Source organism: Mus pahari, chromosome 1 (genome assembly GCF_900095145.1).
Source record: "Mus pahari chromosome 1, PAHARI_EIJ_v1.1, whole genome shotgun sequence".
Lineage (NCBI taxonomy): Eukaryota > Metazoa > Chordata > Mammalia > Rodentia > Muridae > Mus > Mus pahari.
Genome location: NC_034590.1, coordinates 105,034,621 through 105,062,530, shown reverse-complemented (window position 1 = coordinate 105,062,530; position 27,910 = coordinate 105,034,621). Strand labels below are relative to the sequence as shown.

General features: G+C 47.1%; 1 protein-coding gene across 1 annotated transcript in view; it reads right to left on the bottom strand.

Moving 5' to 3' along the window:
• Positions 1-27,910, bottom strand: part of Ptpre (protein tyrosine phosphatase receptor type E) — a 143,736-nt gene that overhangs the window by 39,341 nt on the left and 76,485 nt on the right. The window contains exon 3 of the mRNA XM_021221436.2: positions 1,490-1,608. Within this exon, the coding sequence (XP_021077095.1) occupies positions 1,490-1,601 (112 nt within the window). The 5' untranslated portion in view covers positions 1,602-1,608. The remainder of the gene's footprint in view (positions 1-1,489; positions 1,609-27,910) is intronic.

Here is a 27,910-nt window from a genome sequence, read left to right as displayed (position 1 = left end):
TATGGTATTGTATGTTAAGAGTATTTCTTTGTCTCCAGTGAGACCCCCTCTTGTCTCCACCCTCATCCTAGCGACTGCTCACTACTCTCCCTGCCCATGCTTTTCAGGTACTGGATAGTTCCCATCAATGGAATCCTACCTTAGTCTGCATCATGGGGTTTCTACAGCTACTTTCTATGGGTGGAAATGTCTCTGAGGTTCCTTCTTGATGTCACATGGGCACCTGTATGCCTTTTCTTCTTCTTTAATATTTAAACTACAAGATGTGGGAACAGACAAGAATAACCCCTATGCCTGCCCTGGGGTGTATCTGTCCTAACGTTCCAGTGAGGCTAGGACAATGCTGTCCACTTCAGCTCTATCTCCTGGAAGCCATGACACACCCAAGAATGCTCCACATTTACCTAGAAAAATAACAGCTGTTCTTTTAAAAGAGGAAACCTCATCACATATCAATATTACAGACTATTAACAAACGACAAGTAATAACATTATTAGCCCTGTTACATGGTTTTTTGCTCCAGATTCAAACATATTCTCATGAAAGGAAGGCAGGGAGCTCAGAAAACATAAAGCTATAAGGCTCACAAGGCCCTGAAGTTTTACAATCCAGAGGCAAATTGCCTGGGGGTATGGTTGGGGTGGAGGGACTCTTACGTGGGGCTGCCTACAAACTGTGCAGGAGACTGTGGTGATACAGCTTTCATGAGTTGTCACCCAGGCTGGAGTGGGCTTTTACCAGTGAAGCAGCTGCCTCTGAGTCACTCATGCTTCTCTAAGTAATCCCCCAAAACTTACTGGCTCACCAAGCTAGGCACAGATACAGTCATTTCTTGGGTCTATGGTGAGTGTCCTCCGTTGAGTAATTAGATGTTTACTCATCTCTCCTCAGGAAAAGTTACACAACAAACCTTCAAGCCAATATTCACATTTGCTCAACCTCCTGGTCAGTATTTGGTCATAGTTGCTCCTAGCAGGGCGCTACACAGTCAGATTTTTCAGAATGTATTGTTGAATTAACCAATTGTGTGTGTGTGTGTGTGTGTGTGTGTGTGTGTGTGAGAGAGAGAGAGAGAGAGAGAGAGAGAGAGAGAGAGAGAGAGAGAGAGCACATATGCCACAGTGCACTTGTAGAAGTCAGAGAACAACTTGCAGGAATCAGTTCTCTCCCTTTCCACTGTGTGGGCCCCAGGGATCGAACTCAGGTTATTAGGTCTGACAGCCAGCACTTTGTCTCACTTAGCCATTTGGATGGCCCTCTACAGACTTTCTCACTCCCTCTTTCCAAGATTGATCCCTACCCCGACCCTAGCAGGTGGAACATCTTTCTTGAACACACTTAGATGGCTCTGGTTCTAGGTACATACCCAGTATCCTAGTTGGCATTCAGGAAGAGCCACTGGACATCTTTCCCAGCAGTCCTAGGTGCTTGGGAGGTGGCAGTTTGTGAGGCAGCAGGGCCAGGTAGGCACAGGTTAGGGGTCCTTACCTGCAGTTGTGCTGGTCCAGTTGCTCTCTGTTGGGGTGGTGTCGTTGCCCTGGCCAGCTCTGGCAAGCGACAAGCTAAAACTTGCCAGCAGGAGTGGACAGAAGGGCTCCATGGTGCACCTGCAAAGAGAAAAGGACCTGCTCAGAATCTTTCTGAATAGAAGGCCCTGGACGTGACTGTCACTCAGTAGGGAGGAAGAAGAAATAGGAGTGAAGATCATTGTAGGTTTTCAGGAAACCAAGAACTTTGCCTGCTGAATTCACGATCTCTTTTGTTGGCTCCATACTATAGTGGTGCAGTCCCTGTCCTCTGCAGTTCCAGACGGATGACCCAAGGCTCACAGCTCATACATTGCTGAGGGTGAACCAGCACGGAGTGGAATCAGACCCCAGCTTTATCCATATTGCCAGCCAAGAGGCATCTGCATGAGTCACGTGGCACCCCAGATACCACATCCCCCAATACCAACTGTTCCTCCACCTCCCTTACACAGACATTATCTGGTCAAATCGTATCTATGTTGGCTGTGGCATCTTGGGTAAGTAGATGCCGGTGCCTTCCTGTGTGCTTTTTGGACCCCTCTCACTAGGCCAGTCAAATCCGTGCCCTCCACACCTGGCTCAGGAGCTCCTGATCAAGCAGCCTTGAGGCCAGCATTGGGGTCCTTCTCTACCCTCTTCCATCCCATGGTAATACACTCTCCCAGCCCACCTCAGTAGCCCTTTCCCGTCCTTGCCTCTGACTGTACCAACTTCCTACTCTACAGAGTCATCTACAGCCTCAGGAGAGAGCTAAGTGTTTACCGAGTTGAATGGCTACAGGGGACAGACCGATTGACAAGGGGTCCAGCACAGAGAAAGTTCTTTCATACTAAGACCCCCCCCACACACACAGGTAATCAATCTGTCCTCAGATTTTTCTCTTGGCTCCCCATTTTGCCCAGTCACCTTCAATCATCCTTAGAGGTGACAGTGATGGTGACTAGCCTGTGGTGTAGAAAACATTGCTCTAGGACTCCTGACCAATGGAGGCAAGCAATGGCACCTGCCCATACAGATATGTGGTCCCTGTCTATGAAACCTCATCCACAGCCAGCCCAGGGGCTCTGTCCCATCCCTACGGAGAAAACTTTTGCTACCCAAAGCCTCCAAGAAGGATGTGAATGGACCCAGACCTCAAAACTGAAGCCAGTAGATAGACGCGCAGCACTCACGCTGTTCCTACAGGGAGCACTAATGTTTGTAATTACTGACGACGTGGAAGGAGCAGGGCAACCCCAGTGTTTCTCAGTAGGCAGCACTGCCAAGATGAATGGGACCCAGTGTACATTATAAAAATGACCTCACAGAAATTAGTCAGTGGCCACTGGCATGTGTGACCTCTCCTCTTCCTAGTTCCCAAATACATGTTGTCGATTTATAAAGTGGACCAGACACAAATAGCTCTGTGTTTGAGTGTGCACCTGCTCTAGCCTACCACTTGCATAAGTGTCATGTACAGAGGAACTCCTCAAGGGATGACACCACTGTTCCTGGAGCGTGAGAGACCAGATTAAGTCAAAATGTAGAATTATAAAGCCCATGTTGGAGGTCAGGGCTGCTGGCGACACACACCCTCAGCAGGATCCTTGCTGCCCAGACTCTCATTTGACAGGCAGCTTCACACGCAATGCCACACACTGCCTTTTCCCTTCCCAGTCTGTTACTGAACACTGCCATGGTACTTTACATACACTAGAGGAAACTGCAGGGTAATTGATTGGGAGTCATTAATTGGCTTAATCCAACTCCAGAGATGCGGAATTCCTGGGTGAAACATTGTGCTTCATCCCAAGCATTAATAGCTTTCCCCACCAAGCATTCAATGATCTAAGAGGAGGCTAGGCCAGCAGCACCCTTGGGGAGGACGAAGCTCAACTGCTTCCCCTCATTATGTGTGGCTGGCTAGCTGCACGTTCTCAGAGCCGAACTTCCTGATGGGACCAGTAGAGGGAGATAAAGCGTGCAGACATCAAAACCTGTCCAGCCATCTGGTGTCTCTTTATTATTCCACTTGAATTCTAAGGCTAGTAACAACCTGTCGGAGGCTCCCTGGCCATCCCCTCTCAAAAATTCACGCAGGCTACTTAGTAAGCACAGGCACGGAATCTGCACAGAAATAATGTGTGAAAGAGGAATGAAATCTACGCGGAGCTCCAAGGATTGTAGCTGAGTAGTATTTGCTGTGTGCCTGCCAAGTGCTGAACATAGGCGGCCCGGGGAGCCTGTGCAGTCTGCAGAGCTGGGATGAACAAAGCCTTCTCTTCCCAGAAAAGCACACTTTATTTTTACTCTACTCAAAATCCACCCATCTCTCAATAGGACTGTAAAACTATCATTCTTATTCCACTGAATACTATTCCAGTACTTCCCACGGCAAGGTTCAACAAGCCTGCTAGGATCTGGACATGCAAAGCAGGAGTCAAGTCCCATCCGTGAGCATGGAACTCCCCGGAACTGGAAGGGCAATTCAAGGGTAGAGATCTGGCGGCCCCATGAGATGCTGTGGAGGTGATGCCGCCAAGGAATAAAGGCAGTGACCACACCACCAGAACCTTCAGCAGGCAGGATGACACAGGAAGCTGAAGGAAGCTGTGCATGACTGATGGGTCAGGGCAATCTTTGTTTTAGCCCACGGGAGCTCTGCTTTCTAGGGGGACCTGAAGAACAAGGGTGGGATGTCTGGAGCTGAATTAAGAAGGCCGTGCAAGGATGCCTTAGCCTGAGACTTGTTCACTCAGGTTCACTTTCTACTCACAACCCAGATTACTGAAATAACACGGGGGCTCAATATCAGATGTCAGAAACCTCCATACGTGCAGAGGTTAGATATGACAAAGTGTGAGGATCACCGTTTCCCTTTCAGCTTCCTGGGGTGACCATCTCCACACCAAGGAACCACAGACACAGACATGGAAGGTTCCAGGATATCTTTCCCAGGGCCACTATCCCATTCCCAGGGTGCTTCACTTTGGCACACACGTTATCCATGGGTCTTAGTGAGGTGGGGCAGCAAAGGTTCTGGGGACAGGCTGAACTTGATCTATGACAAATCCCCACAGCACAAGTGTACTTAGGAGGACTAAAGACACCCGAGTGACAACCAATAGGTGTTTCCCTCTCACCTGCAGCACAGATGTTATACACCCATGGGTGCTTGGCAGCTAAGGCACCTTGCACCCATGGGCTGCAGTTAAATATGACGTCCAGATGTGGGAAGGAAGGCACCAGTACTATGGCATAATGTCTGGCAACATCAGCCACTCTTTGTGGAGCACAGCAGAGTCCCCAGGCTTGGGCCTTCCTGCCTTTACCATACTTTATAGGATCCAAACTGAAGCTCTGTGTGTACTATCCATGAGTGCAGTGACCTGGGTAGCCACAGAGGGTGTCAGATCCCTCGGGATCAGAGTTACAAACCATTCTGATTCCTTTCCCTCAACCCCATGTGTGTGCTGGGAAGCAAACTTGGGTCCTCCGCAGAAGGAATGCATGCTCTGAGCCACAGAGACATCTCTCCAGCCCACATGTATCTGTTTTTCTATATAACTTTTTCTATAAACTCAAGACAAGGTGACCCACCTGGCAAAATAATTGTTTTTAATGCTCCAGGAAAAAGAAAAGAAAAAAAAAAAAACAAAACAAAACCTCAGATAAAACAATGTCTTTCCACAGCAAAAAAAAACAAAACCCAGACCTTCCCTAACTTTTAGGTGTGAATATTCTTAAAGGGATGAAAGATTTAAACACACACACACACACACACGCACACACACACACACACACACACACACACACACACACACACACACACACACACACACACACACACGCACACACACACACACACACACACACACGTATATGTATATATATATATATATATATATATATATATATATATATATGCACCACTCATTAAAATCTGCAAACACAGCATGTTTCAGATGTATCCATATGACCTTGCCTCCTTGCCTCTTTGAAGATGGCTTTGCTTATTAAAAACGAAAAGATGCTCACAGGGAGTCCTCAGCTCAGTGGGTAAAAGGTGGAACTTAATTGCTTTTGAGCAAAGGTAATTGAATGTCTAAATTCAAACATAGAAACATCTTTAAAAAGAGGTGGCAAAGGGATCTACACATTAAGAAAAAAAGCAAAAACAGAAAGAGCAGGCAGGGAAGAGGGGGAGAGAAGAGACGTGGTGGTGGTGGGTGTCCCAGCCAGAATGTAAGTCACCTGCTGTTTGTGGACGTTGTACATCGTGGTGCGGAGCCTAGTGCGCACCACGATGTACAACGTCCACAAGCAGTGGAAGGAGGGGATAAGAGAGGGAAAAAGATGGAGAAGGAGAGGTGGGGGAGAGGGAGAGGGAGAGGGAGAGGGAGGAGGAGGGACAAGAGACGGGAGAGGGAGAGGGAGAGGGAGGGAGAGGGAGAGGGAGAGGGAGAGGGAGAGGGAGAGGGAGATAGGGATGAATGCAGAGGAGTAAAACCCAGCCCAGCTACCAGGAAGGACCTGTGAGTCTCCCAGCCTGTCAGCAAGCCTGCTAGGGAACAATTTCAATTCCCTATGTGGTGCATGCTAATTTGCATAATTCCAATTATTCACCGAGCCCTCTTGAAGACAAGTAAGAAGTGAAGAGGCTCTTCTGTAGGAACTCATTCTCTTTCATCCAGGCGACAAGACCAGAGCATGAAAATCACAGGCTTCCACTCAGCAGCACATCCTCATCCTTGGACTCACTTCATCAGCAAGCACTAAGTATCTGGTCCAGTCTGGTTAGTGGTTTAGGGAACAGGAGGCTAGCAGCATTTCTCTCAGTGGGGACCAATGAGGTACCTGTAAGCCAGGCTTTGGGGGATAAGCTTTACTCCCCCTGTTGGGGGAAAAAAAAACAGAAGTTTCCAACCAGAGAAGCCAGGAAGACCCTGAAAACCTGCAAGTGGCAAGTGCATGAAGAGTCCATTAGACTCATGGATGGAGGTCACAGAGAACAGTGAATGGGGAGGGGTCCATAAGACCAGTGAATGAGAGTCACTTAAAGTTGACGGATGGAGGCTGTGTAAGACCAGCAAACAGGGCCACCGTCAACTCTTCATTCCTCAAAAGTTACACAGAGGCGAGCCATTTGTTGGAACCATGTTTTGATCTTACTTAGCTCATTTTTTTTTTTTTAACTAGTGAGTGGATATTGGTGATTAAGGAAAAAAGAAAGCCCGTAGATAGTAAGTTCAATATCCACAGGTTTAAAAATGAGAAATAACCAGTAGGACCCCGCCCTCAGCACTCTCTCCGTCTCTGTTCCTTTCTCAATCAGAAAAATCTCACAGTACTGATAGAAGGGACTGTCAGTCGTGTAAGGGAAATTCCAATAGCGATGGTGATGTTCGCTCACTGGGAAAGGAGCTCTCATTCCTCTCCGTGCTAGTCAGCCTTCCGAGGCTGTGACAAGACACCTGAGGAAAACAACGGAGGGAGAGCTTCACCCCAAATACCCTACACTGGATTGATTAATCAACCAAATGGGAGCCCTTATGACTCTCCGTAGCCCATGGGACTGGACCCAGACCTTCATGAGTGTCTGGGGGGGGAGGGGGGATGGGTCATGTTTGAGCCATAACAGTGTTGGCTCTCACCGCCAGTGTATCTTCACATTAATAAGAATGTCCAGATGTGAGCACTCTTTGAAGTTATGCCAACACGAGGTGTCACTTTGCATAGGAGGTGTGGCTTTGCACTAAAGGTGCTCTTTCTCTAATCCACTTGTTTCCCCAGTCCCTTGCTCACTTGGCTCTCCTGAGCAGCCCCCTCGCTATCACCTGCACTGGCATCTCACCAGCCTCCTGAGCCCCTTACCATACCATGGATGCCCTGTTCTTCATATCAGCCCTCTACCCTATGCAGATCACCCTTCTTGATCATTGATGGCAGCTATCCATCTGTCTCCCACTCCTTGGGCTCCCTGTCAGCTCCTCTCTGCATTTGAATGTGTGGATCTGTGAGTCAGAGCCACCTGCTTGTCTTGTATTATCTACACAGGTGGCTGGAGGAGAAGGAACAGCCCTAACAGCACTTAGTAAAATTGTCAGAAGATAGGGAAGCAGGTCTCTGTAGCTGGGGAGCCAGTGCGTTTGGAGGGGCAAGACGAATATGTGCTGTTCCTTCAGGCCACTGGTCCTCATGCTGCAGACAACCCCTTCTCTGAACCTGCATTATGAGAGCCCCAAGAATACAGCCCCCAAGCTAAGCTGTGGGGTTCTGCTTTGGGGAACAAGAAGGTGTGGGAGGCAGTTCCCCTACTTTCACAAGTCTGCAGGTAGCCCTGGCCCTGCTCCATTCCCCATCTGGTCACATCCTGTGTCCTGTTCATGAAGCACTACCGGTCAGGGATTGGGTGTGCCAGCTGCACCTGGGGTGTTGGAAAGAGACAGCTGTGCAATGAGGGCAGTGCTTTGGGAGCCCTCCAGGTACAGACACTTTCAATGGAAGAGTCGGGGAAAGATCACTTCCTCCCCTTCATGACTTTTATTTGACTTTATCTGGACAATAAATCAGCTAGTGACGTCCTTCCATCAAGACCCATAAATAAACCAACACTTCCATTACTACTTCCAAGGGAGACTCACAAGCATTTTGATAGACTAATGTTCCCTATGCTGAAATCGGCTTCTGTCATCTCAGAATAATTGCCTCAGCAAATGTGCCCATCACCTTGGCACCCAGGTCTACCAGTGCCCAGTAACTAAATGTATCTGTGAAGGCCAGAAGAGGGTGTCTGAATCTCCTGGAGCTGTAAGAGGCTGTGAGCTGCCCAGCAGGAATGCTGGGAACCAAATTCAGGTCCTCTGTAAGAGCAAGAGTAAGATCTCTTAACCACTGGGCATCTCTTCAGCCCCTTCTTTCTCCTTTTCCTTTCCTTTCCTTTCCTTTCCTTTCCTTTCCTTTCCTTTCCTTTCCTTTCCTTTCCTTTCCTTTCCTTTCCTTTCCTTTATTCCTTTCACCCTTGTCTGTCTCCATTTGGGGTCTTCCTAAAGGGCAGCAAGAGCCTCTAATTACATATATGATGACATATCTCACCACTCCTACCTCCTGCCTAGTTCGTCTGTCAGACCCACTACCCCCAGGGAATGGTTGTCATTAACAGAGGTTTCAGCCAACCCTGCTCAGCTTCCAGAAGTAGCAAGAACCATCTGCATGAACGGAGCCACAGAATATGGATCCCGGTTGGGTCAATGAGACCTGTTTTAATTGGACCACAAGACAGGAGATTTAAGCAGCAGAGATGACAGGGATGTGACTTACAGCTAGAGGCTGCTGCACAGACATCATTGATCTACCTGCCTGCTGCAAAGCTCTATGGGAAGAAAACACACACAAGGAACCCAGAACCACCAGGAAGCAGCATGGTGATTCCCACGCAATGAGAGCAAGAGGGAACAGGCAAGGGAATTTCCCTGTGCCCTCATCTAGGGCTCAATGGACTGGCTTATGCCCTCCATAGCCATTAGGAGTAGAAAGTTCTAGAAAGCACATGCAGAGACTATATTCTAAAGGTGAAGGAATGAGCATTATTTCCCGTGACAGTGACTTGAGCAGCTTATCAAAGATCCCAGAGAAACAGTTGGTGTGCCCTCTTGATAGGTGTTGGGGTGATAAGAGAGACATGCTTTGGTCAAAAATCCATCAAACCTTAGGCTTGAGGTCTGTGCATGTTTGCCCTTATTGTGTAATTCCACCTTTAGAAGAGGGCTGCTTTCAGAACACAGTGGAAAACGAGGCATGTAGCTCAGTTGACAGAACGTTGGCAGCAACCACGAGACCCTGGGTACCATCTCCAGCATGAGCTAGAAGATCAGTGAGGCCACGTGCACACCTGTAACCCAGGCACTCCGGAGGTGGAGGCAAGGGGGGTCAGCAGCTCAAGGTCATCCCTGGCTATATAGCACATTCAGGGTCCCAAGGCAGTCCGAGTTACAAGAAATTCCATCTCAAAAACAACGAGACCAAAGCCAGTGTCTGGCTCCCTTCTAGGCAGCAGGTTCCAATGTGTAGCTTCTATACTCTGATGTATTCTCAGTCATAGATCAGCACCCGGACACCCTTCATCCCAGGTAGGGAAACAGCTCTCTGTGTGTCTTGAAGGGGCCGAGGCCACAGGCAGAAAGGGTGCTATCCAAATGCTACTGGTATGAATTCATTACTGTGACTCTATCTAGCCCTGTTGGTGGGCTGCACTAAACCTTTAGTGGAGATTGCCATGTTTCCGGTCCTTCTTTTGTGAAGAAAGGGCTTAGTAAAAAAGGAGTGACGCGCATCCAATCACATGCAAGGTAAACCCATGCCTGCAGATTCCCTGACCACCAACTGTATGCTACTTAGAGTGTGTGGTCATCTCAGCAGCAGAAAACTCAGCCTGGGTTCTCTTTCTCATGAAATGGGGGAGGTGAGATAGCAGCTCTCAATTTCCTATACCCTTCGCCAGGAGCACTCAGGCTGGGTTGGAAAGAGGCTGCCCAGAATGGTCCAGGGCTTGGGCAGTTTGAGCCTCCACAGCATCCCAGGCATCACAGAAGCTGTGCATCTTCAATGCTCACACAACTGGGTGTGCCAAAGCAAGTCTGAGTTATAATTCGGGGACATTGTGTATCTAGCTGCAACTTGGAATCAGATTTTGTCACCAAATAACCAGGGAGCGGTTATAAATAATTCATGCACGTTGTTTGGCTCAATTAACATTGCTCACGTGGCAGGGGGAGTTCTTTGAAGTAAGTTCTTTCTTGAGGGACAATGACACACCCCCGTTGGACCAGGCCACGCTTCTGCCCTAATTAGATATTTACACAAGAGACCCGAGTGAGGAGGCAGGATTTATTTTTAATAAAAGAAGATTAAAATGCGTGCATTCGCAGCAAATTAAGGAAGACCAAACTGAATTAAAATTCTCCCACAACTTGGCATGGCGAAGTGCTGAAAATGAGATACCTCACTTGAAGTTATGAAAGGATGTTGCTTGCAATCAGGAAATAAAAATTAGGCTTTCCATTTCTTCAACTCCCTTTCTCAATGTCCTGTGGGAATTCCAGAGAGAGTGCCATGTGCCCTCTGCCTTCAGGGAGCCATTATAAGCCCAGCCTGTAGGTCCACCTGTGGAGCAGCGGTTGTAGGCTGTAAGTAAAGAGGCAGATGGGGGGAAGGGGGTGATATGCCAAGAAATGGGGTGAAGCTCGATCACTTTTGGTTGCACTTGGGCCACACCTGAGCTCCTCAAAGAAGGCTCTGGGCTTTATGTCCATGGATATGTTTTCAAATCCTCCAAATTAATGTAAAATCTTCAAAACTTAAGCAAGAACCTCTTACAGTGGCTCCACACATAGATGTTACCTCCAAATGTAGAAATACAGTCATCCACAGAAAGCGGGAACCCAGGTGTTTCCAGTAGTTTTGTTCATAAAAAGATAAAACAAACAAAAAAAATTGAGAACTAATGTATTTGAGTAATGTATCGGGAAGGAAGAAGTTAAATCTACCCTAATAATTACGTGTGTCAAAAAGAAAAACAAATGTAGCCACCTCCTCAGGCTCGGGGGTTGAGCTCAGAGCCGACCCTGGGAGAGGCCAGTGTGGGTGGTTGCCCATATTTGCCTTTCCAGCATCTTCATCAGCTCTGGCCTCAGGAGCATCCTGCTCTCTGCCGCTCAGCCGCTCTGAGTCTGTGCCTGGCACATTCCCTAGCATAAGCTCACCCATGAACATTCCTCCTGATTCTCCTATCTAGCCCATGCCAGCCTCTCTAGGAACCCATGCCCTTGCTGCAGCCCCTACCCCCCAGACCAGGGCACTCTCGTTTCTAGTATTAAAATCCCACTAATTCACCACCTTCCTGCCTGGTGCACAGTGCACAGAGGGGCCATGTGCTCCCCACAGCCTTCTTACTCCTGAGCTGACCACAACCCAGAGAGACCACAACTTATTTGGCCTAAGACACACATCTAGAAAATGGAAGAGGGAGGGAAACATTTTAGTTCAATCCAAGTCAGTTTGTGGAAGCTTCATTCATTCATTCATTCATCTATGCATTTATACATTCATGCACTCATTCATAAGAGGTCACTCAACTATTTAATGGCACCAAGTGTGTCTAAAGTTGACCAAAATAAAGCAAGATGCTCCACCTCTTTTACAGTTCAGATTACTGAGCAAGGCACCACAGATCATAAGGTAGATAAACAATAGAAACTCCTTAGAGTTTTAGGATTTCCAAACCCTAAAGCCGTCATCAGGTTCAGTGTCTAGAGAGAATCTACTTCCTGGCTCTTAGATGGCTCTGCCTCCTAATTTTGAATTCTGTCAAGCCCCTTTCTGGATCTGGCTCATAATGCTGCTCTAACAGAGGATTCATGGATTGCATGTGTACCCAGTAGTAGATCATCTGCCCAATACGTGCAAGACGCCAGGTTTAATTTCCATCATCATAAAAAAAAGCAAAACCAAAGAAATATAAACAGAATTCTCCCTCCATTTCTAGATTATCACGGCGGGCCCTCTACCTGATATCCTCCTTATTATTTGTACAAATTGAGTTCTGCAGGACAGCTCTGCACTCCTGGTCATAGTGATTAGGATGTCGGGGAGGACATCCTCTTGCCTCCCCGGGTCCCAGACCTTGTAAGGCTGCATTTTCTGAGAAAGAGAATTCTTGAGAATGAGAGTAGGGTTGGGGTGCTGAGAGTGCGTTAGTTCTAGGGTTACATTTCACTTTATTGACGTTCTGTTGGCAAACTACAATCAGCACCATATAATTATAGAAAATTATAACGGCAGCATGGCAGAGAACCCAAAAGCTACCCCTTGGGAATATTAATAAGTAGACATTCTCCTCTTTAGTAGAAAATGCACAGCAATTTCATAAAATGGCTGGCTTTCACACTGGGAAGCATCATGGAGCTCATGCATTTTTAAAGAAATGCTGATTTTAGTGTGACCAGGAGATAGTAATAGGGATTGTTCTTTATTTGTCCAGGATGTGTTTATTCATTGGTTCAACAGGTGTTTTCCATACCATGGAAGGAGTCTAGTTTACCTGGCAAGGCTAGACAAACATGCTCACTTTAAATGTTTCTGTTCTAACTGGGGCAGGTGGGGGCGCTCTCCAGTAGCCGACTTCAGTGAGTTCGAGGTATTCCTGCCCCACCCCCTCATGCCCACCTAAGTAGACTGGGTGCTGGAGAAGCCACGGTGACTAAGTTTGCACCCTAGCTTCAAGGCACTCATGGGTGCACGAAATGCTGCTCTTCCAAGTCTGGCATGTCGGAGGCATTCCTGCATGGCTCCTTAACTGAGCCAAGAGTCCAATGGTCAACTGATGGCTGCCTGGAGAAAGCCTTCCTACGGTCAGGGGCCCTCACCAGTCCTATCTTTGGGGGACAGAATGATGTCCTTGATGTTCTATTTGCTGTTAAGGATGAACAGCAATATTGAATACTATTACTATTCATCACAGGGTGATGCTGGATCTCGCAAGCCAAGGGCAGGCAGAAGTTATGTTATTGCCTCGTGAGGTAGGTGTTGATCTCCTGAGAGGTTTGATATAAAAGCAGCCTTGAGCACCTTAGTGTCTTAAATCAGCCTGGCAGTGCACCAAGAACAGGGAGACAGATGGATGAGGCAGACACCTGGGCTCCGTACCTGTCACTCTGTAAGTTGCCTGCCTCTTGGACACGCTATCTTCCATAATCTGAGGCTCTGTGATCTGAGACCCTGTGCCAACCTTAGGATGCATGGGAGAAGCCAGGTGAGCCCTGTTCATGGTCTGCTGCTCTGAGCCAGCGAAAGGACAGTGCCCCTGCATACTACACGCATGGTCACGGCACACTTCGCTTCCAGTTCTTCTGGAGCACCCACAGCTGAGAACCTCCTGGAACTGGGTTCCAGCATGAAGACACATGGGTGGGAGAGGGGACTCAGAAAGCTCACTGCCCAGTGGGGCACACACGATAGGAAAGTGCTGACTGTTGGAGAGGAAACTGACGGGTGTCCAAGAAGGTGATGTCACGTGATTAAGGCCTTATTGGCTAACATTCTGTGGTCTCTGCTCAGCTTTGTACCGAACTTGAAAGCCTCCTAGATGCAGGATTCGGGAGCTGTTTATGGACTCCCAACGCTTGAAGCTAAAGGTCAAATGCTGAAGATGACCAGCAGATGGCGCCACGGGAAAGTCACAGAAATATTGACCTCGGTCAACCTGCTGCTGCCAGATCAGAGCTCAGCCTTCCTCACTCAGTGTGTCCCCAAAGGTCACCCTCTGACCAGCCTTTCTACAGATTCACTTCATAAATGTGGTTTCTGGCCCATCACTTCCTGAATAACGACCACAGCAATGCTGTAACGAACTTTTCAAATCCTCCATTCACACACTGGTGAAGCGATTAATTAGGAATTAGCCTTCCAAGGCGCATCTGAATTCCCCCTGGCAGGCCCCTCACCCCTCATGTTCTCACTTTCAATTCAATTCTAAGATCTGTGGGTCCCTCATTCCTCCCTCAGTCAAGATATTTAACAGTCCAGTGAAAGTCCCTTGGCTGAAAGAGCTGGAGGAAATTACCCATCAAATGGCATAGCCCATTCAGGACACTGGCTCTCTTCTCACAGCATCGATTCTACCATACATATTGAAATCAATTATCCTGGAGACTGTAACTCACGGTGCATACATATACCTATCCGGGAGGCACTAAAGGTGAGGTGGCAGTGGCTCTGGGCACACCTGCGTTCACCTGCTGGCTGCTTAATGGATCTGCTATTGGCTATTTAACACGCCGACAAGGACAGCCACGGGGAGAAAAACTGTTGGCAGCGCAGCCTCTTCCCAGCTGTGGAGATGGTGCCTAGTCTTCACTGAGTGGGGAGCCTTGTTATTTCTCAGCCAAGGGAAAGGGCTAGTTCCCAGCCAAGCCTTCTCTGCAGAGCCAGGCACGTGGCAAGAACCTGGATTCCAAGTCCCTTGGCTCTCCCATCTCCCAAATGCAAGAGCAGCATGGGCAAATCATGTGAATTGGGAGCTCGGTATAGGGGAACACTGATGACATGAATGAGTGAGGTCAGTTATGCTGAGCAAATGACAGGGGCTAAAGGGGCTGGGGACGTCAAGCCACATTGCCTGTCTGCAGGGGACTTCACATCTGGGGACTGACTGACCAGACGACTTAAAGAATGGGTGAATGAATGAATGAAATAATGAATGCCCCCCAGTACTGTAGTGTGCACTATCAACAGAGTGACCATTTCTTTCTCTTTTTTTTCATTAGATATTTTCTTCATTTACATTTCAAATGCTATCCTGAAAGTCCCCTATACCCTCTCCCCGCCCTGCTCGCCTACCCACCCACTCCCCCTTCTTGGCCCTGGCATTCCCCTGTACTGGGGCATATAAAGTTTGCAGGACCAAGGGCCTCTCCTCCTACTAGGCCATCCTCTGCTACATATGCAGCTAGAGACACGAACTCTGGGGGGTACTGGTTAGTTCATATTGTTCCTCCTAAGGGTTGCAGACCCCTTTAGCTCCTTGGGTACTTTCTCTAGCTCCTCCATTGGGGGCCCTGTGTTCCATCCAATAGATGACTGTGAGCATCCACTTCTGTATTTGCCAGGCACTGGCATAGCCTCACAAGAGACAGCTATATCAGGGTCCTGTCAGCAAAATCTTGCTGGCATATGCAATAGTGTCTGGGTTTGGTGGTTGTTTTTGGGATGGTCCCCAGGTGGGGCAGTCTCTGGATGGTCCTTCCTTCCGTCTCAGCTCCGAACTTTGTCTTTGGAACTCCTTCCATGGGCATTTTGTTCCCCATTCTAAGAAGGAACCAAGTATCCACACTTTGATCTTCCTTGTTGGCTTGGACTGTTGGAGCATGGCTATGGCTGAGTATGGCCCACCCTTCCCTGTTTCACCAAGGGTTTGGGGAGTCAATCACAGCGCCCCCTTGACCACGTGCCATCAGAGAAGTGGGAGGGAAATTCTGTTGCCTTTATAGGGAAAACTCCCCACCAAGTAAATAACCTTTTACTAATTCAATAATAATATTTAGAAAATTAAGGAATTGAGGATTCCTAGGTTTAAACCAGCATCTTTCTAACCATGGCTGCTGTCTCTGCAGTTGCTCATTGGAAATGCCTGGATCTCAAAAATTCAAGATGCCAGCTGCAATCCTACGCTGAGTGGCCTTGGACCAGCTTTGTCTTTCTCTGAATATGTAAAGGGAGAAAGTAGAGCCTAAACTCTTATGCCTCCAGGAAGTTAGAGAGGTGAGGGAAGCCCTTGGGGGCCTTCTGCAGCAAGGTACTGATTCCTGATAGGGCGATCACATGGTCAGAGTCACTACTCAGGTACTAGTTCACCAACTATCTGGAATAAACTGAGATACTGCGCCTCTGCTGTTGCTGACGGACCTTTCTGAAATGTAAACAAATACTTTGAAATGAATTCACCTCAAAGGTGACCAAAGTGAAGACTGTGTCGTCCGTTCTACTTTTGTTTCTTTTTGTGTCTGCTGGTGCTGAGGGAGGACCTACATTTGGGGGAGGATCTACACTTGTAGTTCCAAGGACAAAAACTCCCAGAACAAGCAGGACCAAGAGCCTCCTAGATGCCAGAAGGGGCTCTTCCCTCTGAGCATACAGACAGGATCCAGCAGGTGCTACATTGTAGCCCAGCCTCTGAGCCTTCCATACTAAACAAATCCAGTCTAAGAAGGCTCCTGTAAGACCAGCAGAGAGCACCTCGTCCCCACCCCTACAAGGCCAGAGTAGAGTTTTCTTGGCCTCTGTTACCTCTCTGGAACAACACAAGGCTTCCACAACTCTGGTTTCACAGGGCACTATAGATCAGAGCGGTCAGGCAAGCAGTCCACTGACACTCAATGAATAAAACGACGAAGCCCGAGTTTAGACTTGGGCAGCCTGCCAAGTGCCCAGAACACAGACCCCAACGTGACCACCAATGAAGCTCGTTAGTGGTGGGCATGCTCGTGCTTCTGAACTTTGTAAGGTTTCATCAGGATGAGTGTGGGGCACATCTAAACTGGCAAGCATTTCATTTTAGGACAAACGGATACACATTTTGTAAATTCCAAAAAAATTAACTGAAAAATATTTACTGACTCCCCCAATTCTCAAGAAAAAAAAATATCCATTGCTTCTTTTGGCAGAAGCCAGTGTTAGCATTTTGTGGGTCTGGGACTCTAAACATCCGCACGCAAAGCTTCGTTTATCCTGTTCTACCTGGGAAAGGCCTCCTCATCCTTAAAATAGGTACTCAATAAATATTTGCCCAGTGGGTGAATGAAACAGCTTTTACTCCCCACCCCAAGGGCTAACTTGAGTTTTCTTCCCCTGCAACCAATGTTTCTATAAACACAGAGCCCCATTGCCTCAAATATTTATCAACAGAGACTCAAGAATATTATGTCCTTTAAGAGACAGCTCCTTGCTCTGTTAAAAGGGGAAGAGACCTCAGTGGAAGGAAATGTCACAACCCACTAGGAAGAAGAGTCATAAGAGAGGCAGAACCAGGCTTCAATAGTCTCAGAGTTTAGGTCATGGTGCTTAGCAATTGTCAAACCAGGGTGGAACCTGTGAGGGTCGGGAAGGTGGGCAGGGGCTTCGACTCAAGCCTCTGTGAGCGTGGTGCTCTTCCCACGTCGCAAGGTGCAGGCAGAGAGGCGGGGAGGAGCAGAGAGGACACAGCGACAGGGCAAGACATAAATACTCTTTTCTGGTGAGAATCAGATGTCCCTGGGACTTGTCATGATCTCAAGGCTTGGGAGAGAGCCCTCAATGGTCCCTGCATAAGCTGTCTTCATTCTGTCAGCCATGAAGATATGCCAACTCCAAACCTTTCTCCTAAACCCAGACCCTCCTAAGTGAGATAGAAGAGAAAGGACACAAGCCCCACCCTCTGACATTGTCCAACTCTGTGTCCTTAAGGTTTCCACAGAAACAGAGCCTCAGAGGTGTTTAGATAGTTCACTTTGTAAAGGTGCTCCCAGCCAGGGCTGTAATTGAGTTTGTAATTGAGTTCGTTCCTCAGGACCTGCATGGGTAAAAGGAGAAAATGGACTCCCTCTCTGACCTTGATATGTATGTTGTGGCATGACCGTGCCTGTGCATTCACACACAAACACTGATGGCAATAACATTTAAAGTGTAGCCTTGCATTAACATGGCCCAAATATTACTTATTCTCTCTTTCCATCGGAAACTATAGCAGTCAATCAAAGAATCTTTAAATGCCACCAACCTCCTGGATCATGCTTAGATCAGACTGAAGGAAATAATAGTCTTCAATTAAGCAGTGATTTTCTAGCTAGCCAAGTACCTAAGAGGGAAGAGAAGTTGATTAAGCATAAAATTCTTAGTGCTCAGATTTAGCCATGCCTCTGAAAACCTCCGTCTTCTGTCTTTGAAATGCCCTGGGGACATGGATTAAGGCTAGAACTGTAGAGCAGAGGCAGAAGCTAGTCTTGGAAGCCCTTCCCTTCCCCAGGATGGGTTTGCTTAAGACCTTCAAGGACGAGGACAGGCAAAAAGTAAGGTCCTGAGTAGAGTCTCCCAAGTTCATACCTTCCTGGAACCTCATGCTGTGCCCTTATTTGGACACTCGGTCTCTTTTGTTGTAAGCAGTTAATTAAAGTGGAGATGAGCTGGGCAAGACAGCTCCACTGACTTGCCTCTGCAGAAGGGGAGGAAACACAAAATAGAGGTTGGGGCAGCAAATGGAGCAATGCAGTCACAGCCCAGAAAAGCCCAAGACAGCTGGGAGCCCTCAGCCTCGCAGCGGCAGGAAGCAGAGCTCCTCCCTTAAAAAAAGGGTGTGTGTGTTTATTTTATTATTGATTATGTGTCTGTATGTGAACATGTTCATGAGAGAGCAGGTAACTGTGGAGGCCAGAAGAAGTTATTAGCTGCCACAGAGTTGGAGTTACAGGTGGCTCTGAGTCTCTAGACCTGGCAGTTTTGAGTCACTCAGGGTGGGCGCTGAGATCGAACTGAGCGCCTTTGCAAGAATATCATGGACTGAAGAGATGGCAAATTTAAAATACAGAGTTATATATAGCCCATCCTGAGGTATGTAAGTGCCCCCCCCCAAAATTTGAAAACAGGTGTTCAAACAAAAGCATACATAAATACTTGTGAGCCATCTCTCTCTCTCTCTCTCTTTTTTTTTTTTTTTTTTTTTTTTTTTTTTTTTTTTTTTTTTTTTGGTTTTTTTTGTTTGTTTGTTTGGAAACAGGGTTTCTCTTTTTTTTCTTTTTTCTTTTTTTCTTTCTTTCTTTTTTTTGTTTTTGTTTTTGTTTTTGTTTTTGTTTTTGTTTTTTTGGAGACAGGGTTTCTCTGTATAGCCCTGGCTGTCCTGGAACTCACTTTGTAGACCAGGCCGGCTCTGAACTCAGAAATCCGCCTGCCTCTGCCTCCTGAGTGCTGGGATTAAAGGCGTGCGCCACCGCACCCGGCTGTGAGCCGTATCTCTTAAGATACAGAAAAGAGCTGAAAGCCTCGCTGAGGATTAGTGGGTAAATGGGAAGAGACATTGGTACAGTCTCCAGTCAGAACAGAATGGTGTGATACACCCTGTTACCAAGATGAACTAAACAATGTATTGCAGAAGGAAAGGATCCAGACTTATAAGGTCACATATTGTATGATTTCATTTATATAAAATACCCGGACTGTGTAAATTGGTATACATGGCAGATTGGAGATCGCCAAACAATGGTAGGAAGAATGCTTCGTGGGGGAATTTCCTTTTGGACTGGTTCAGATATGTTGGAACTGGGCACAGGGGATGGACTCCCGAGCACCCTATATGAACAAATGCAAATGGGGCATGCACTTCAGCATGGCCACGTTTACCTCAGGAAAGACAAATCACCGCCAGTGATTCTGCTGGTGTGATAGAACACCTTGACCGAGGTGACTCACAGAAGAAAGAGTTGGCTGCTAAGGGAACCAGTTCATAGCAGGCCCCATGCTGCCACGCCTCCCTCCCATGGTGGACTGTACACCAGAATCTAGAGTAAATCCTTGCCTATGGTCACAGCAGGGTAGAAGAAACACAGGGAGAGACAGCCCACGCACAGAAAGTGGGATTCAGGTACTCCCCCCCATGACATGATACAATCTGGGGGTCTAGGGCGGAAAAGACAACTTTGCCAAATCATACCATGATGTTCAGACATTTTATTTCCAGAACTGTAAGACAAAATAAACCTGTTTACTTTATAAAGCCTTGGGGTTTTTCCTCACAGCAACGAAAAGCTGCCTCATACAAACACAGGCGCTGTTTTGGCATGAAGGTCACTCTCCTTAGCAAAGGATCCAAAAATATCCCAGGTGATACTACTTATGATAAGGAGCCATGTCTGTTGTGCGACTTCCTATGTGCCTGTCGCCACCAATCTACTCAACTTATTTTTCTTATTAATATATTATTTATGATTATATACCTATATAAACATAACTATGTAAGTATATATTATTATGATCTCTAGTGCATCGTCTTCATTTTTCAGATAGGAAAATTGAGGCACATAAACACTGAGACCTTTGTGAGGTGCGTGGGTGACACTGCTTCCTCTCCAGGGACCGGAGATGCACTTTGGGCTGTTGAGAATGGTGGTACCTATAGGATCTTCCTTCCAGCACCCGCAGAGCTCCCCTACATCCCTGCAAAGGCTGAGGACCTAAACTTTGTTCTTGTCTATATTAATCCTGAGTCTTGATTAAATATGAGCCCTACATTCTGAGGGCCCCATTGTGTTAAATTACATGGGGAGAATGTATTGCAAATTGCACTCATTATTAGAAGCTACCCGGCAACATCTATACTAATTAAGTAGGGATCATTTCTTTAGCTATAATTTTAAAATGCTGGCAGGACTCCAGAGCCCTCTGTCTGCCTGTGAACAGACACGAATGGGTGGAAGACAATGGGTTTTCATTTCCAAGCACTTCAAATCTTACCTTTAGAGCTGCTCACTAAGAGAGCCGGAAGAGTGGATCAGTGGTTAAGAGTATATAATGCTCTTGCAGAGGACCTAAGTTCAGTTCCCAGCATCCATGCTGGGTAATTCAGAACTACCTGTAACCCCAGCTCCAGAGGATCTAATTAGCCTTTTCTGGCCTCCCCAGGCAACTGCATTCATGTCTATACACCCCCACATATATACACATAAACATAGTTAAAATGATATATTAAAATAACCTGCCTGCTAGTATGATAATATGAGTCAACTTTCTCCTATTTTTTTTTAAATATTTTAATTATGTGTGCAATACCTGCAGAAGCCAGAAGAGGGCATCAGATCCCTGGAACTGGAGTTACAGGTGTTAATGAGCTACCGTATGGGTGCTACACGTATGTAGAGGCCAGTGATCATCAGATGTTTTCCTCGATTGTTTCATGTCTTCTTTTTTGACACAGGTCATCTTACAGAACTTGGAGCTTATTGATTTGACTAGACTGTCCACTGAATTTTAGAGAACTACCTGTCTCCTCTTCCTGACTCCACAGTTATATCTACACTCTATCTTGATATAGGCTCAGAGGACTGGAACGCTGCTCCTTGTGCCTTCACAGCTAGCATTTCACTCCTCTCCCCATCCCCAGTGTTCATGTTTGCGATGCGTTAGGAAAAAGTTCTTGAAATTACTATCCTTAAATAAGAAGCGATTACATCCGCTGTCAGTCGAAGATAGCAAACAGGTACCACCCACTGCTCTCAGCTGTGTGCCGCCAGCCTGCTCACAGGCAGTGCCATGTAAGGGGCACCGGGGAGGTGCAGGGTACCTTACAGAGCTCAAGTTACCTCTACCTCTCAGCAAGAAAGTGACAAGCTGGGACAGGAACCAGGCACCCAACCAGAAGGCCACTCTACTTCTCCATACTTGAGTGTGGAGGACATCAGACACAAATGCATGTAAAGAGATGAGCCATGCTCTGTGAGACCCAGGCTGCCACAGGAGCTCCACTCATCCACCCATTTTCATCCACTGACTCAGCTGCTTGAGCATGTCTAACTCTGTGATGCACAGAGTGCCTGCCCGTGATGGTTTGCATAAGCTTGACCCAGGGAGTGGCGCTATTGGGAGGTGTGGCCTTGTTGGAGTAGGTGTGTCACAGTGGGCATGGGCTTTCAGACCCTCATCCTAGCTTTCTGGAAGTCAGTCTTCGGCTAGGCTAGCAGCCTTCAGATTAAGATGTAGAACTCTCAGCCTCTCCTGTACCATGCCTGCCTGGATGCTGCCATGCTCCCACCTTGACGATAATGGACCGAATCTCTGAATCTGTAAGCCAGCCCCCATTAAATGTTGTCCTTATAAGACTTGCCTTGGTCATGGTGTCTGTTCACAGCAGTAAAACCCTAACTAAGAGAGTGCCCAAAGTGGGGCAAGTGGTGAGCAGGTGTGGGTGCCTGCTCTCCCTGCATGAACAGTTCTTTTCTTGACAGTGCCCTAATCCCACCTCTCCCTACTCACAAAGGCCCCTGGGACTAGAACACAATGCTTACTACCAACTTTCCTCCTGCAGAACACTGCCTTACTTAAGGAAGTCTTGAGTAACTGTCCACCTTTATAGCCCAAACTCCTTGGACGTTTCCTCCCCCATACCCCCCAAACCCCTAACCTCCCCCCCCCCATGGGATTGCTGTTTTCAGATCTCCTATGGCCCCGAGGTTGATAAACTGAGCACTTGGGAACAGTCCAAGCTTAGCTACAAATTATACAGTCACAGCTTGGCCCTTCCAACCCAGGGAAGGCACATCCACTGTGGATTTAGAGGCATTCTGTTGAGGGGTTAGCTGCTAAGAGCTGGAGTTCCTCCTTCAGCACAGCCAAGTTTGTAGCTGCCAGGCCCTGCTGGGTACAGGGGCTGGGGCAGGGCTGCCCTCCAGCCTGCAGGCAGCAGAGGAGAGAAAACACTGCCACCACCCCTTCTACATAAAGGACAGCATGAGCTTTTTTATGGAGGACAGAAAGGAGGAACCAGGACCTTCGGAGCCCCAGCAATGTTTACAAGGGCTCACTACAGACAATCATAGAGCAGCTTCATGAGTGACCACTAAGGTGCTTCCCCTAATCTGAGAACTCCCATCCCCCCACCCCGTGGTTACTGCTCCCCAGAACTTCAGCACCCCCAGGAGGTTCAGAGCATCCGGATGTAGAACACATGGTCTATAGTGAGGGCATCTCCCCCAGGGCCAGGCCCCCCAGTCTGAGAAGCCTGCCTGGAGTGCAGGGGTGGGATGCAGCCCAGGTTCATGCAATTGCTGCATAGCTTCTGGAGAAGTGATTTGGGAGTAGACGGATTTGAGTGGCTATCAAAAAATGGAGAAACCTCCCAGATCCACCCCCACACGAGAATATCTCGCAAAGAGAGTCCTAGCAGTCTACCAGCGCTCCATTCTCTCTTTCTGTGAGCTTTTCTTTAGCACACTGAGTGACCGAGCCAGTCTTTGGAAGCAGGCTCTTAAAGCCAACATTTCTTAAGCCTTTTCAAGTTCCACATAACACCCTCTCACCTTTTCATGTGTCCGTTCTGCCTACAGAGAGCGCGTGCACACATATCCACACACCTGGTCCTACACTCACACACATGAGGACCCACACGGAGGCTTCTCTTTAATACAGAGCGGTTATCACAGATCCCAAGGTGACAGGAAGGTAACAGAAGTCCTGTCTTTGTCCTGTTGTCCTCCCCAGCCTTTGCAAACAGACAACACAGCAAGGCACAAACCACAGTGAACTACAGATCCAGATCCGGCTAGAGAGGTGCTATGTAGAAGCTCACGTGTGCAGGGACCCTCCCATCATCCACGGCTCCCAGGGAAGTTGTAGATCCTGAACAGCAGCTTCCTATGCCTGGACACTGTCACCTATGGACACTGACTATGGATGTCTCTGAATACCGCTGCTCTATTTCTGGACAGTGACCTCCAAAGATTCTAGCAGAATTCTTAGAGTGCACCTGGGAGCAGCTAAGCTGTCGGGTTGGGTGGAGAATCAAGAGGTTGTAATGCTTTCTTGGCTATGTAAGGTAAAAAGACTGAGGCTTACAGATAAACAGTCTTAAAGGAATTACCTCAACAATGAAGTCTGGTATTTATTCTCAGTGGGAAAGCTGATCTCAAAAATACCAGAAGCCCTTCACAGGTAAGCCAGAGTCTGTTGCTTAACCACACAGCAGCATCATTAGCAATTTAAAAACAGCCTGAACATATGCAAAACAGTCAAAAGGACATAGGCTTAAGCCATAAGCAGTATGCTTAAAAAAAAAAAAAGGAGAAGCAATTCAGCTCGGGAAAACAACAAAACAAAACAAAATAAAACAAAACAATAAACCAAATAAACAACAACAAAAAACTTCCCTTTCCAGTGTGGGAACTTCAAATCATGGCTCAGTCCACTTCCTGTTGGGTAGTTCCTAAACAACCTGCAACATTTTTATCTTAGTCCAAACAAATATGTTCAAAATGTTTCGCCTCTCCTCGTAGCTTAATAGATACGGTGGTTCTGTTTTGTTTGTTTGAGACCCCGTTTCTCTGTGCAGCTCTGGCTGTCCTGGAACTCACTCTGTAGACCACAGATCTGCCTGCCTCTGCTCTCCAAGGGTTGGGATTAAAAGCATACCCCACCCCTGCCCGACTGACATCTGGCTCCTACATTTTGAGATTGCTTCTGTGTTAGCAATCTATGAGAGCAGGAAGGCACCGATAGGCACGCGTTATCTGCGCTGTGCCGAGAACCTGACGGCTTCATGGATGCTACGGGGTTTTTGTTGTTGTTGTTTTGTTTTCAACCGGCAGCTTGAGCTTCTGTACACACTGGAGACAGAACTGTTGCGATGTTTCTGAGTTACTGAGTGCCAACATTAGATAGTAAATTAACAATGGTTGGAAACTTCGTTTGTCTCACAATGGAAAGCAGTGATGGAAGGGGCATTCTGGAAATGCCCTTTCTCATCTGTATTGCACGTCTATGGTATTACCAGCAGGTAATCAATTCCTTCAAACCCATGTCTCTAGCATCAGAGGCTGCTGGCCTATAACATGAGGGTCTCCAAACAGACTATGAATATCTCTACATATTAAGGGAATTTATGGTAGTGATGGACAGTCTGCAGTTTAATTAACCCAACAATAGGCAGCTGTGAATGGGAAGTCCAAGAATCGAGTAGTTGCTCCGACCTAAGAGGCTAGTTGTTTCAGCTGCTCTTCTGTATAAGCTGGAAGTAGGTTCCAACAGATGTGCTGGAAAGTAAGTGCAAGCGGGTGAAGAAGAGAGAGCCTTCCTTCTTCCATTGCTCTCACGTAAGCCTCCAGCAGAAGGTATGGCCCAGATTAAAGGTGTGTACCACCATACTTGGATTTGGAACTTGCTCTGTCTCGGGCTGACTTTGAACTCAGAGATCTGCTTGCCTTAGTCTGTTGGGTTTAAAGGTATGTAGTACCTTGCCTGGGTCTAAGCTTTTCATGGCCACCATACCTCAAGATAATGGATCAAAAGTATGTGTCACCTCATGTCAAGATCCAGGTCAGAAATCTGCGTCTTCCAGCCTCAAGGTCTGGATCACAGACGTGCCCTCAGTTTCTGTGTTATCGTTTATTCCAGACGTAGTTAAGTTGACAACCAGGAATAGCCATTACAGCATCACACTGATTTTTAAAAAAATAATAATAAAAGATGGCATAAGATAAAATACAAGGCCATCCTAGTGAACAGTATCCTTGGTTAGAAGCCTTCTGCTCACCAAATGTAGAGAGGCATGGACCTCGAGAGGGCCCCACGCCCAGGCCAAGGTGAATTCACAGCCCACAAGGGACTGAGAAGGCACAATGAGAAGTCTCTGTCATGGGCTCCCCTTGGGGTTTCAATTCAGCTCTTGAATGAAAATCAGTTCACTTTCAAAGGACTCTCTCTGAGCCAATCTCACTGAACTGCAACACGTAGTAAAGAAGCCAGGAGGCTGGGTGTATCCAAGGCACCTGGGTTAGCATTTCTCCTTGAATGTAGTCCAGAGACATTCCCTTTTATTGTAACACACACATTTAAATCAAGATCACCCTCTTAACAGATGCTTGAGCGGATAATAGATGGCAGTGAAGTATCGTGGGCTTGAGGCACCTTGCCAAAACTGAAACTCTCCATCCATTGACGAATGGCTCCCACTCCCCTCAGCTTAGAAAACACTTCTATTTCAGACATGACCTTGGAGAGATAACTTCTCAAATCAAAATCATCTCTTTCCCCTCCCACAGCCTCCCAAAATAAAAAGGGAAATGGGCTCTCAGTTTTACTTCTTACCCTGTTATCTGGAAGCCCGAGGCTCCCACAGCTGCCCAATCTTGAGGAAGCCCCCTTCGCCTGGGATGGAGTGGACCATTCTTCAGATAGGGTCTTTACTCCAGATTCCACAGGTAAAGCCAGATTTCATCAAATCCCTGGGAACACAACTTTACAAAGCAACTGCTCTTCTGCGTCTCAGGGCAGTATAGTGCAGGCACACCCCGATGTGTATAGAGAGTTCAATCAAAGCATCAGGTCCTGCAAGAGGAACAGGGATACCCCCACAGCTGCACTTCATTCTTCCAGGAGAGCTGCTTGCTGAAGTAGCCTATGTTTTATATTTTGAAAGACTATTACTGTTCTTATGCGCAATCTGAGCACTCCTTTTAATGTTACCCCGAGAGTCTGAGGTAGTGTGCATCGAGTGTTTTCCGTGTGCTAAGGTGACATTGCATGTTTGTGTGTTCTCTTCCCTTTGGCTCACTAGTATTTCTGCCTCCAATTAGAAAACGTCCAGAGTCTCTGAGGGCCACATAGGACGACAGGGGTTGTCCAGAGTCATTCTATGTGGCAAGGACAGGGACCAGGTCTCTAATGGCCAGGGGACAATCCTGTGGATGGAATGCCCTGGGCACTCGCTCCTCAGCTGCCAAAATTGCTGCCTTGCCTTCCTCCATGGCTTATATTATCACATGAGTTGTTTGTAAATCCATTTATTTTCTCAAAATTTTCTTGCCCATTCGTTTTCTGTCCATAAAAAATAGTCTGAAGCAATCATTGACAACCACCTCTACTGCAAACCACCAACGCTGCTGATTGCGAAGGGATCTGAGATCTCTTTTATTCCCGAAGGGGGCCATTATTTCCACTGGTTGCCATGGTGATGGCTGCAGTATTGCTGCTGTGTGTTCAGTTTGCAATCGCAGTCACATCGCACACTTAAATCAAACCATTCGCCTCACATGGTACAGGCTTTTCCGAAAACAAACAACTCGTCATGTACAACATCATTAAATGGACTCTTAGCTCTATCCCACAGTGTTGAAGGGTTGCTCAGAGGACCGTGTGTGTGTGTGTGTGTGTGTGTGTGTGTGTGTGTACGCGCGCTGGTATCAATGTGATGGATACAGTGGGACTTGGAAAAGGACATAATGTCTTAAAATGTATCAACTTAGTCCCTGCGTTAAATGGTTAGGGAAAACATCCCTACCACTATCGATAACGTGCAAAATAGTTTTTAAACAGGGGAAATAATGAAGAAAGAAAGAAGAGCTACATGTTTTCTTGTTGGAAAGTCTGCCATATTCACTTGGATCTAGTTTTATTCCTCTTGCTGTGATAAAACACCCTGACTAAAAGCATCTTAGAAAAGGAAAAGGTTTATTAGGTTTACACTTTCAGTTACAGTCCCATCTAATGCAGCTAGCCACATCACATCCACAGTCAATAGCAGAGAAGAACAAACACACCCATGCTGCCTGCTTATTGCTTTTGTTCAGATAGCTTTCTCTCCTATTACACAATTCAGGACCCAGCCTAGGGAATGGTGCCACCCACAATGGACTGGGTTTTCCTACGACAATAAAGAATCAAGACAATTCCCATAGACATGCCCACAGGCCAATTTAATCTAGGCAACTCCTCAATGGAGGCTCTCTTCTCAAGTGATTTTAAGCTGTGGTTGAGTTATTATTAAGACTAACCACCATATACTCTTCAATGAATAAGCTTGGTTTCCCCATTGCACATGTACACACACACACACACACACACACACACACACACACACACAGTGCTTAGTCTAACTCTGAGAACTCTACCTTAAGAAATATGAAGGTTATTGAATTTCTCTGCCTTTAGTGTCCTGGCTTTCTGAGAGATGAACCACTCAAAGTCTGAACTGGACTCCAGGATGGTGATCCTCTGAGGGTCTAACCCAAGGACTCCAGGACGGTGATCCTCTGAGGGTCTAACCCAAGGACTCCAGGATGGTGATCCTCTGAGGGTCTAACCCAAGGACTCCAGGATGGTGATCCTCTGAGGGTCT